The sequence below is a fragment of the Lactuca sativa genome, chromosome 5, assembly GCF_002870075.4.
Source record: "Lactuca sativa cultivar Salinas chromosome 5, Lsat_Salinas_v11, whole genome shotgun sequence".
NCBI lineage: Eukaryota > Viridiplantae > Streptophyta > Magnoliopsida > Asterales > Asteraceae > Lactuca > Lactuca sativa.
In genome coordinates this window covers 10,445,219-10,458,307 of record NC_056627.2, presented here as the reverse complement: position 1 = coordinate 10,458,307, position 13,089 = coordinate 10,445,219, and the positions used below count along the sequence as shown (strand labels likewise).

The window sequence follows — 13,089 nt, the reverse complement described above, 5'->3', positions numbered from 1 at the left end:
CCCTGAAACTAAAATATACAATAAGCCCTTACAAAAAAAAACAAAACAAAAATACACACACACACAATATACACTGACCCATTTTGCAATAGGTCATTGAAGAAAAGATATTGTAACGATCATAAGGGATACAGTTCAACGAGTTCCCCTTTTTATCCACTTGTTAGTACGAGTTATGATGTTATCAACACAAACGAAGTTCTTTTCAAAAGTGTGGTCGCTGACTTTATGAGAAGTATCTCCATATCGATAACAAACTTTGATTCCATGATTCTTTCCTTTAACAATAGATTTTGATTTCTTTTTAACTGTTGAATCCAAAGAACTTTGACAATTTGATTTAAGAGATTTTGTTTTAGTTCTGGAACAAGGAATGTCATCAATGGTATGCGTAGATGATACCTTGTCATGAGTCTCATGAACCATTCATTAGAAGTAGGGGACTTTGATTGATCTTCAAGTTCAGAATTGCTAACAGATCACTGAGGAAAAATGTTAAGAATTTTTTTTACCAAATAAACTTCACCATTACAGATAGGAAATTTTAGCAAAATTTTAATGGAGGGAAGAACATACTCACAGTGAAAAGGTTGATGAGAGGGATCAACAACAGATAATTGAGAAACACATTGGTGATGCCGTTAGAATCAATGGAGCAACAGGTATCAATTAAAGTTTGATTTATAAAATAAGAACTCGCAAATCTATTTTTAAAAACTTCTTTTAAACAGTCAGCTTTGTAGAAGGTTTGTTTGGTCTCACCAACTTTGGTTAAAGAAACAACACATTATATATCGCCTCCAAGAATTTTCTCACACCGATCTGAAATGTGAGCATTAATAATTATTGTGACATTAAGGTGAGAAGAGGTCTAGTTTTTCAAAATGAGTTGAATGCATCTAGCATGATCAACAACTTTTTCTTTTTCAGTATGAAAAAAAATTATTTGTCAGCAAGATACATGTGTTTTCCTTTTTTAACATAGGAAGAAATTTTTCGAAAAAAAAAAGTTTTTCATTTTGTTTCTTTAACTCAAAATTGAGAGAGTTGGTTGTTTTTTAAAGCGTTTTGGATATTTAATCATAAATATTATTTGTCTATTCATTTGTTTGTTAATACTAAATAATTTGTGATTAGTTCATAATACAGATTGTTTAAATATAAAGTCTGAATTTCAACTTATTCCAAAGAAATGATAAATAGTATTATCCAAAAATTACAAAGGTGTATTTGATTTTGGATATGCAATTTTACAAGTGATTGTTGTGATTTGAAGTATCTTGTTGTAATGAGAGGATGGTTAGATGATTTATATTTATCATAATAATTATTTTTCTTACAACCAATCATCATCTTATTATTTTTAATATTTAATAATAGTACAATCATTAATCATAATCAGTTAATTAAAAAAATAATAAAACTGGTCATTACAAATTTTCCATAGTTTATATGCATGTTCCAACATCACTTGTTTACTTGACTTATAAATCCAATCAATATTTTAATCTATATTTTATATATTTTGGTAACAAGGTAAGGCTTTTGTGAACAAGGTAATTAATTGATGATGAAGCCGTGAAACTAAAAATATATTAGTATAAAACGTAAATAACTTCAGTACACGACAATTAGAATATCATAAAGTTATTTCTTGAAATTCAACCTTATATTAGAAAATGTATTAATTTTACAACTCGATAACGGGTTTTGGGGATTGTCAATGGAGGGGTATGTTTATGTTCAAAGTTGTTGAGCACTTTTAAGTTTAAACTCAAAGCTCGAGGATCATTTTAAAATTATTTTGCATCACTAATATTGTCTTTTTTTGGAAATTGAAAATTTTCACTTTCTATATATTTGCTATGATCTAATATAAGTGCGACGATTATGATCAATTTCATTCATGATTGAATTTATTTTGGTTATCTAATATATATATATATATATATATATATATATATATATATATATATATATATATATATATATATATATATATATATATATATATATATATATATATATATATATATATATATATATATATATATAAAGATAACCACAAAGGTAAATTTAAATAAAATGTTGATTAAGGCTGTGTTTGCTAACTAGTTTTTTTTTTTTTTTAGCTTTTTTAAGTTATGGTCTTTTTAAATAATAAATTCAAAGTATGTACAGTTTTTTTTTTTAATTTCTCATAGTATTTATTTTTATGTAATTTTTCTGGTTAATTTAAACAAAAAAACAGGAAGTAGGGTGGATGACTTGAGGGCATAATCGTCAAACCATGTTAATATTCGATGACGTAAGAAGGAAATCATTCGCAATAAACCCTGAAACACGGCATCACACGCTGTTCCATTTGCAACAAAACGGCGACCAGTCCGCTTTTCTTATTTAATCCCACAAGAAAAATATTCATAAAATTCCTCCATTTGCAGTATATTTTGGATTAATGTCTCTTCAAATTAGTCTTCGAACATGGAAAAGAACTATTGTTCTGATACCCGAAGTTTCTCTCTCCATTTCCCCTCCGAATTCTTCAGCAATGTAACGGTTTTTCAGTTCAATCATCGATCGTATCAACAGGTAAATCGTCAACCAAACTTCTAATGATTTGTTTAAGAATCAGTTTATACGTAATTTTGATAGTACTATACTTGTCTTCTATGTAATCTGAGTCACAATCGTCTAGTTTATGTGTTAATGACTGTTCATCATGCTTGATCTGGACGACATCGTTAGCCTTGTCTCAATCAACTTACTGTGTATGTTTTTTGTTAAAAAAAAAGTAAAAGGCACATTAATTTCGTCAACCGATGCTATTTTTGGTACCATATTTTTGGAGGATTTCGACTTTCTTCTACTGTGATTTAGCATCATCGGTTACTCGCGTAGGCCTAATTTCTAGCTCCTAAAACCATTCTTCTTCTTCTTCTTCTTCTTCTTCTTTTCTCTTTTCTTTAATTTCTGTTTTATCGTGTGTATGAACATGGAGCAATCATCGAACCTTCTTCGTTTTTTCTTCAACTTGGCCCAATTTAGTGGTCGATGTTACGTTTTCCTTCCCTCTCAGAGATCTGTATCGATGATTGTACTTTGATTTTTTTTTTCAACTTATCTCTTTCTACTTTTTATTCCTATTGTGCTGGTGAAGATGGCGTTTTACATGTTTGATTGCTTCACACAATTTTAGCCATTTTTACTGAATAATTGTTAGCTTCGACCAGAAAGTACAAAACCGCATCTGGCTTTCTAATATTGGAAAAATTCAAAACCGTGTTTCCAGTAACAGTGAATTGGGCCATAGTTGAAATCTAGATTTATAACAAATACTTTTCCCTTTTGTTGATGAATTAGTTGCTTGCGTAGGAAACATCAAAGAGATGAAAGCGAAGTCATCAGGTCTGATCATCGGTATTTCAATTGGGGTGGTAATCGGAGCAATTTTAGCCATTGTTGGACTACTCTGCTTTAGGTTTCACAGGAAACGATCTCAAATAGGTAACAGCAGTTCCAGAAGAGCATCAACCATCCCCATACGCGCAAATGGTGCAGATTCTTGTACAGTTTTATCCGATTCATCAATGGGTACGGAGACATCATCAAGAGCATCTATACACAACGGCATTTCATTTTGGTTTACTGGACCAAGAAAATCTCACGTGGTTGCAGCTTCAGGAATCCTCGAATATTCTTACAAGTAAGTCTAACTTTTTTTTTTATTCTGTCAACTTCAATCTTCTTACCCTTTTCCCTTTATTTTTCTGGATGAAAACAGAGATCTACAGAAAGCAACAAGTAATTTCACGTCAATAATAGGGCAAGGTGCATTTGGACCTGTTTACAAAGCTCAGATGACAACCGGTGAAACTGTTGCTGTTAAAGTCCTCGCAACTGATTCAAAACAAGGCGAGAAAGAGTTTCATACGGAGGTTATGTTATTGGGAAGATTACATCACAGGAACCTTGTGAATTTGGTAGGATATTGTGCAGAAAAGGGACAACATATGCTCATATATGTGTACATGAGCAAAGGGAGTCTCTCTTCTCATTTGTACAACGAAAACCGTGAACTTTTAGGCTGGAATTTGAGGGTTCAAATCGCTCTCGATGTTGCAAGGGGATTAGAATATCTACACGATGGAGTAAGTTGTTTCTTTTTAACTTAATTTTGATTTTGTAATACGAGGGTAAAATGGTGAAATTGGTCTAAAAAAAGAAACATGTTTTGATTACATTTGCAGGCAGTTCCTCCTGTTATACACCGAGATATAAAATCTTCCAACATCCTGTTAGATGAATCGATGGGCGCTAGGGTAGCTGATTTTGGGCTTTCTCGAGAAGACATGATTAATAGAAACGCCTCAAATATTCAAGGAACTTTCGGGTATTTAGATCCTGAATATATTTCATCACGTGCATTCACCAAGAAAAGCGACGTTTACAGCTTTGGCGTATTACTATTCGAGCTTATTGCAGGAAGAAACCCTCAACAAGGTCTCATGGAGTATGTTGAGCTAGTAAGATCTCTCTCCCTCTCTCTCTCTCTTATTTTCTTCATATGTGATTCCATTCCATTGGTACAATAGAATGGAATGAAAAAAAAAAAAAAAAAAAGCAAAGTAATGGAATGGAATGATGTGATTGTTTGTGATAAACAGGCGGCATTGAATACGGAAGGGCAAGTTGGATGGGAAGAAATAGCGGATTCGCGTCTAGACGGGAATTTTGATGAGCGTGAATTGAATGACGTGGCGGCACTCGCGTACAAATGTGTCAACCGTTCACCGAGAAAAAGACCATCAATGAGGGACAATGTACAAGTGTTGTCTCATATCTTAAAAACAATACAAAACAAAAGGCATCAAAAAAGACGTTCCTCATTATCATCATCAGAAGTTGCTATCACCATCGGTCAATCAGCTCGCCAAAACTCAATGAATAGTGAACACCATCGGGCCGAATCCATGGACAGCATACCCGACTCAGTTGAAGTTTAAATACTTTTTTTTTTCTTTTTAATTCTTTTGATTTTGTTCAACTGTCTTGTTTTTTTATTTGTTGTGTAATATATTTGACCATTTTGACCTAAAGCACATAGCTCGGGTTTTGGTGTGGTCTTGATTCAGGAAATTAGGGTTCAAATGAAGTCCCTTGTGTAACAACTAATCGTGTCTCACCTTTCTCTATTTGGTTGTGGATGTAATCCCAATTTTGTGTAAAGACAGAAAAATGATATTTAGGAAATAGAAGTGCAATTTCACTTATTGTACATTTATACCCACATTTGGGTTTATAAGGTTGATTCTATAGTGATGTTGCATTAGTCTAGTCAATATCCTAACTCTTTGTTATTTGTTTGAGCATTTTGTACAGTATTTACATGCCCTTTTTTCTACTTTATTACATGTTAGGTTAATGATGTAGTTAATGATGTAGAAAGGTAACGAGCTTTGGTCCTTGTCCATATTTAGGTAATCATATTTTTTTCATTCATATTTGACCATTGAACTTGTTTGACTGTTCAAAATAGGGTAATATGACTAATAATTATGGTAATATTACCCTATTATGAACATGTCAAACAAGTTTATTGATCAAATGTGTACAAAAAAAATATGGTTACTTAAATATGGACAAAAACCAAAGTTTCTTACCTGTTTTCGTAATATTGGACAAGAACCGTCTTAGGAAGACAGGGATTGTGCCCTGTGATCGGGCTCCGACAGTCAATGAACAATTAGGTTAGACCAATCGTAATATTGGACAAGAACCGTCTTAGGAAGACAGGGATTGTGCCCTGTGATCGGGCTCCGACAGTCAATGAACAATTAGGTTAGACCAATCGTAATATTGGACAAGAACCGTCTTAGGAAGACAGGGATTGTGCCCTGTGATCGGGCTCCGACAGTCAATGAACAATTAGGTTAGACTTGGTCTAACCCAGTTCAGTCCCAACTAGTCATGAGTTAGGTTATGTTGTTAGGTCTTTAAAACACATATAACCTAGCCCTTTAAGCTTATATAGCCTAACCCCTAACTAATTGGGCCCAAACTAGGTTGGCCCAAGGCTTAACCATCTCCTCATACACAAAGACCGGACAATCCAATTTCATGTCACATCAATGGATCTTATAACAACTTGCACTGAACATATTTGAACATAAAGAACCAACATCATGTTTTTTTCATACACATTTGACCAATAAACTTATTTGACATTTCATAATAGGATAATGTTATAGCTAATTACCAGTATAATTACCTTATTTTGAATAGGTCAAACAAATTTATTAGTCAAATGTGTACAAAAAACATGGTTGCCTTAATATGAACAAAAACCAAAGTTCGTTACCTTTCTAGTTTATTAACCCTTATGTATTTCATGTAATATTTGCATGGTATTTTTTTAGTAGAAATCCGTATTTCTCTAAATAAAACTTTTACAATCAGATTTTTTCATGAATGCTTTCAAATTAACCAGACTAAAAGTTCAAACAAAGAACAAAGAGATAGGACACAACCTTATCTAAACAAGCGAGTTGTTCCGATAAAAGGTGGAGGTTCAATTAATTCATAGACCCACAAACCAAACCAAAACTTTGGGTCCATAACAAGTAACATGTACTAAATTTCTAAAGGATCTAGGACCACTATCCACTTTTCCAATTCCAAAATCCATTACTTTTGTTTGGAGAATTTAGAGCTACTTTTCGGGTACAAAATATGCTACTAGTAGTATATTTATTTGTATTTTATACACAAAGAACCTTGTGCACTTGTGCCAATAAAGTATATTCCTAAGTCTAAAAAACGAAGCAAAAGAAGACGTAGTAAACTAATGACCCTATCTAAAAAAAAAATATTAGAGAGAAATGTATGAAAAAAGGATTGAACATTTGTGTTTGATTAATGTTTGCAAATCACCACAAAACAAGGGAGAAGAGCTCTGGGACTAAGCAAATAAAGCTCCTCGATGTTGGAATAAAGTCCTAATTTTCCGGCCAACGAATCAAACCCCGCCTGCCCCGCCATTTCTCGGATGTTTTCTAGCGGCCGGTGAACCCTCCCGGCGATCACTCTGCACACAATCAACGCCTTCCGTGTATCCGGCCCTTCTTCAATCACTTCAATCGATTCAAAAGCTCTGCCGCTAGTCGAAGTCGTGAAAACGCCGATCCCGCCCTTGATTTCCCGTTTCGTCGAGAACCCATCTCGTATAATCCGACAAACGCAACATTTATCCGAGACACACAGACTCGAGGAGGCGCCATTGATGCCTAGTGAACAAGCGATTGTGGCGCCGTAGAAACGGAGTAACTCGTTCCCGTCGGCGAGACAACGAGGGTGTTTTTTGGGTAATTTGCTGGCTTTCGTTTTCACCGATTCTCGATACTCTTCGAATCGAGCTAGGGTTTTTGGCATGTTGTGGACCTTCAAGATCTTCTCGATTCTACCGGAGGTATTGTCGGACTTTATCCAGCTCGAACGACAAATGATTTCCACTATCTTTCTCGAGGAATCACCCTCCATTAGTTCTGTAACTGCAACGTATTCCACAGAATGTTTTAAAGTTGGAGGAATTATATGAAGATTTAAAGCCAGCCACAATAAAAATAGGAGAAACCGATTATAATTCTGAAAATTATAATCAAATTTCGATGATGATAACACTTAATAATTGAGATTCAAGATTATACCAGCATGTTTGGATAGATGATGAGCTTCTAGATTTTCCAATTTGCCAAACTGCTTGCCACACTTATGGCACGTGACTCCCTCGCCGGAATACTCTTCGGATTCTTTACCAGACGGGTGTCTAGTTTTTTGTATAAATGTACTGTTCTTCCCGAAAACACCTAAATGACCGGAATTCCCAATTCCGATTCCATTCCCATCTCTTTCTGTCATCTTTCTTGATGGCGTTTTCTTGAAATGCATTGCAGGGTTAGCGCAGGGACTTGGTGTGCCGGGCAATAAAGTACCCACAAATGTCGATCCATCAGCGGTGGCGCCTCCATTAAATCCGGTGATTTTGAGCTCGCATTTTGAACTATTGAGAATTACTTCATGGGTAATGGGATTTGGAAAATCGCTACTTCCGATAGATCTTGGACTGCAATTGACTGTATTTTCAGAATGCCGCTTGCTTCCGCCATTGATGACATCTTTGAGATTTGCAATGGATCTTGAACAACCGCATCTGCCTGGTTTTCGGGTCAAGATGGTGGATAAATGGTTCTTGGATTTCGGGTCGTGGACTACTGAAGAATCCGTTTTGCAGTGGAATGATTTTTTTAAAGAAAACCAAACTGTTGACATGGCTTCTTCTTCTTCTTCAAATATTTAGTGAGAACCTTTTGCGATTCATGTTAAAAGATTCATAAAAATCCGAACTTTTTATTCAAAAAGTTTTGGGGGTTGAAGGGAGTGGAATGAAATTCAAATGAGATGGTAAAGATAAAAGACATTCACGGGTCAAATCATAAAATCTTGGACGGATTCAAATATTCGTGTTTCCAAAACTAGTAGTATTTATGAATTTTTTTAAATTCAATACAAATTGATCGACATATAGCATGTAACATACTACATATTATTACTTGTGTTTATACAGGCGCAATTAATTTAATTATCTTATTGTTATTATTATTATTTTAAGTTATAAATGATTAATTTTAATGTTTTAACCTTAAACTTTTAACAACTGATTTTGATTTTAAGGATCTTGAAGCTCAAACAATCGAATAATCAATTACTTTTCAAATCTTACAAAATAATGCATATTTCATCTAATTATCTTATACAACACATCTTTAGTTTTATAAAATTACACGAAAAGTCCCTATGGTTTGGGAAATGTAATTATCTTATACAACACCACTTTAGTTTTATAAAATTACACGAAAAGACCCTATGGTTCGGGACTTTGGGGTCACCAACTTTTTTCTTTTAATACGGACCGTTCTATGTTTAGTTTTTGTTTTGGGTTTAATCCATATTATATATAAAATGACTATAATATACATAAAATGACTATAATATACTTATATTTTAAAGTTTTAATCGTTATTTTGTATAATTATTATATATAAAATGCCTATAATATACTTATGTATTAAAATGACTATATAGTTATTTTGTATATCTTTTAGCTTTTGTAATGTATTTGTATCCTTTATTATTTACTAGGTTATAACACGTGGAAACCATGGGTAAAAGACTTATAAAATTTTATTAAACTAATAAGGTGCAAGTATACACATACTTTTATATTGATTATGTAAAATTAATATATATTTTTTTATTTGAATATCTGATTTACGTTATGTATGTGATGACATTTATTGTAATTATGATTTATAGAACATAATAATATAAATTTAAGATTCATTTATAAGTTAAAACTCATGTAATACACGTGTTGATAACATAAAAGAGAAAAATAAAAATGTACTTTAAAAGTATGTTGGTATAAATGATAGGAATGGTTACTGTTATTATTTTTTTATAGTTTAATGAACTTAATTAATGATATATTTCGAAACATATCCTAAAATAACAAAGTATAACATAACACTAAAATAACAAAGTATACATCGAAATTATATATCTATAATTGGCAGTTAGTTAATAAATAGTTATTGTTACTATTTTTTGAAAGAAAAAAATAGTTTGTAAAGCTCATAAAAATGTCATATTTACGGTCATAACCCTAAAATAATAGTTGTACTTCGAAAAATCTACTAACGTATATAACTATAATTAAATTTTTTTCGCACTTATAGAAGTGAAAATTGTGATTTATTTGGATGACATTGCAAAGTAGAATGATATAATAGAAAAAAATAAAAGTATGATGCTATAATAAACAAATCAATGATAGTACATTGGTTTTTATTGCATCAATTATATACCCAAATCATGATTAGTGGAAGGAGATAAAAGATAACTTACCTAATATTAAATGCACCCCTCAAGAGATTTTCAAGATTAACCCTTTGAGTGTGGAAAACGGGAGTTTTAGATTCAAATTTCACAAGATTGTTTATCAGTATTAAAGATAAAAACTAATGCGTACCTAAAATCTTATGATGGAGATATAACTGAGACATATATACAAATTTCATAAATCAATAGGGTACATCAAATCTTGTCAAACAAACATAACTAAAAGCCATTAGAACTCTACAGATCACTTAAAACACAATTTTCTGCCAGAAGTGTTCAATTTACCTTAATATGGAGGAGGCTTACATTAATTCTTAGAAAATTTTAAGAAAAAAAATGAGAAAAAAGAAATATGATAATTGAAAACCAATCATCATAAATAGATTATCTCAAATAAATAACTAATATTTTCCAAAACAGATTATCTAAATGTGACCAAGGTAAAATCAGTTTCTAGATCTACTACACACACATAGACACCTTATAAACCACTTGGATGCAGGCCCGCCATCTCCCTAATGATATCCACCTTGTCCTTGAATAGGTCCATATAAAAAGTGTAAAATTCAAGAAACAACATACTTATTATAACATTTTAGTGAAAATTACATATATAAAGAATAACAAATAAGTTACTAAAATTAACTATAAACAACATCCATTTTGAATAGCTTTTGTATCTTCCTTGTATCAAAGCAGTTATAACCTTCAAAGGAAATATATTACATCTAATCGTGAACAACTTTAGGTTAACAATTGACTAACCACAAAAACCAGTTTGAAACCCAATCAACTTCAGATTTGAACTACATATTCATCATAAACAACCTAAAATTAAAAGGGACGTCATTACCTCGTTCCTTGATTGACTGTGAAATAAACCCCCATCGAGATTCAAAGCTATAACCACCATCAAAGCTCCAAAGTTTAAAAATCACACCCATGAATGCCTTAAAAATTGCCAACTTAACCCACAAAAACTATCAAAAAGTTTGTGGGCAATGTTTAAATGAAATAATTTAATGTCTCACCAGTTAATAGAGGGTATGATAATATTTCCCTGATGTCGTTCTACAGGTTTTAAGCCATTGCAGAGTGAATTTAACATTCTTGCTCTATGTGATCTTTCCGATAACCAATTAAAAACATATGTATAGAAGGAAAAAAAAAAAAAAAGCCCAACCAAGCATATTCATAATATATGTATGAGAAGGCTACCTTTATTGTACTTTTAATAATATTTAGAAAGATGGATTGACAGTTTAATCCAAACACTTTTCTTGCCCTGTCAAAACCTTCCTAAAAGTTATAATGATAATAAAAAGTCAAAACAAAATTTTGAAGTTTTTTAGTGAAAATGACCATCTTAGCCTTTTTGGTCGAATTCATACCATGACAATTTGCTATTATTTTTACACATTAATTACATCATGCTTTCAATTTTTTTTTTCTTATTAGGACATTGTATTTTAAAAAATTACCCAGATATTGATTATCATATTGTGATAATGGTATTATTTTCAAATACAATGTTGATTGCAAAAAGACTATTATCGTTTTTGCTCTTTTTTTCTTTTTTGAAAGTAATTTCATTTATTCTAGGGCATTTTTTTGTGTATTACACCTGTGAATTTTTACTTCCATCCATTTTTCACTGATTTTACTTTTTAGATTTAGAAAAAAACTAAAAGCAAAAAAAAAAAAAAAAAAAAACTAAAAGCCATAAAAAAAAAACGTCATGCACCACATGTTCATCATTGTTTCTCTATTGCTTCATATATGTTTCTCCTTGATTACGACCTCCATATCAGCCAACTCCAATCTATATGAATTGTATAATTTAAAAATACACTTAATCTGGAAATATGCTTATACATATGGTCCATTCGAGTAAAATATTAAGATATATGAATTAAGACATTAAAGTTTCTTTATTAACATGTTGTAAATGGAATTAGACCATTCTTTGAAACAATGTAAGGTGGTGGTTGTGAATATTTAAAACATCCCATCTCATCACGTGAATAAACCAAGAAAATCCAAACCTAAATAGTATGAATATAATTTTGAGATTATTGTATAAACAGTAAAAAAAATATTAAAATGAAACTCACCTTGGCATTTAATCGAGCACCTGGTGGGCATAGTTACAGCCTTATTCAACCTCCATTAAACTTGCATAACGCCAAGAATGGGAAGTAACTTTGTCTGTATTCAAGACCTCCACTATACTTCATCTCTTGTATTTCATGATGCAAAAGTTATGTTTTCTCAAAATCTGTTCAATTGGAAATTTAAAAAGTAAGCAAAAATAAAAAAAAAGCAAAACACAAACACAAACAAACAACAAAAGTTCTTTATATTTTGCTGGATATCTCAGTTTTTGCACAAAAAGAATTCAAAATCTTGATAAAGGAATATATTAAACCAGTGTTTGGATGTTCTTTAAATCAAAATGATTTAGAATTTCTGAGAATTAAGAGTCTTAATAACAAAACAATTAAAAATTTAGTCTTTTTGCAATTTTATGAATAGAGAACATACAATTTAAAAATAAAAACCATAGAATAAGAATCAACGAAAATGATTGAACATAGATGACAAGAGAATGTATAAGTGAAATAACTTGTATTGATACATTTTTCATCTCTTAAGCCTTGCAAAAATGCATCTTACCTTGGCCACTTGTAGATGTAGATTTTTGGTCATAATTATAACATGCCTTCAAAATCATAGAAAACAAAATCAAGATAAAAAAATTGAATATAATGGAGATGTCCTTACTGTGTGTTATCGATGTCTTCCAACAATAAGTAAAATCAAAAGTAAGGTCTGAGCATAGTTCCACCGTAAAGAACCCTTATGTAAGCGACGAAATCGTCTGTTCACGCTTCAGCTTCAACATCTCTGTTTGGATCTGAAAAATTAAAGTACAAAAAAAACATGGAAAAAAATGATGAACATAGATCTAAAAATCAAACCTGGGAAATTAAAATTCAAGCGTTGGCGAAATTGATGAACATTGATGCATTGTTTGGGCTTTATCAAACCTCGTAGAAGGGCACCCGAGCAATGGGGGTAAATATGCACCATTAATGGAGGCAGACCATCGAGAGGCCAAAAACATGGAAC

General features: G+C 31.9%; 2 protein-coding genes across 4 annotated transcripts; one reads left to right on the top strand and one right to left on the bottom strand.

Moving 5' to 3' along the window:
* The first annotated feature begins 2,360 nt into the window (after positions 1 to 2,360).
* LOC111905183 (calcium/calmodulin-regulated receptor-like kinase 1) lies at positions 2,361 to 5,273 on the top strand. Of its 3 annotated transcripts, none has more exons than XM_023900857.3 (5): positions 2,361 to 2,592; positions 3,376 to 3,706; positions 3,785 to 4,151; positions 4,251 to 4,526; positions 4,668 to 5,273. In XM_023900857.3, the coding sequence occupies exons 2-5, from the start codon at positions 3,390 to 3,392 to the stop codon at positions 5,004 to 5,006; spliced, it is 1,299 nt and encodes a 432-aa protein (XP_023756625.1). In that variant the 5' UTR covers positions 2,361 to 2,592; positions 3,376 to 3,389; the 3' UTR covers positions 5,007 to 5,273. The 3 variants fall into 3 exon arrangements, with proteins under 3 accessions (XP_023756625.1, XP_023756626.1, XP_042758301.1); XM_023900858.3 differs by having other exon boundaries at positions 3,364 to 3,706; XM_042902367.2 differs by lacking the exon at positions 2,361 to 2,592 and adding an exon at positions 2,678 to 2,897.
* A 1,611-nt stretch (positions 5,274 to 6,884) lies between these two features.
* Positions 6,885 to 8,525, bottom strand: LOC111905182 (uncharacterized). Its single transcript, XM_023900856.3, has 2 exons — positions 7,707 to 8,525; positions 6,885 to 7,550 (listed from the first exon to the last, which is right to left on the bottom strand). Exons 1-2 carry the CDS (start codon positions 8,326 to 8,328, stop codon positions 6,916 to 6,918), a joined length of 1,257 nt encoding a protein of 418 aa, XP_023756624.1. The 5' UTR covers positions 8,329 to 8,525; the 3' UTR covers positions 6,885 to 6,915.
* Positions 8,526 to 13,089: the final 4,564 nt, after the last annotated feature.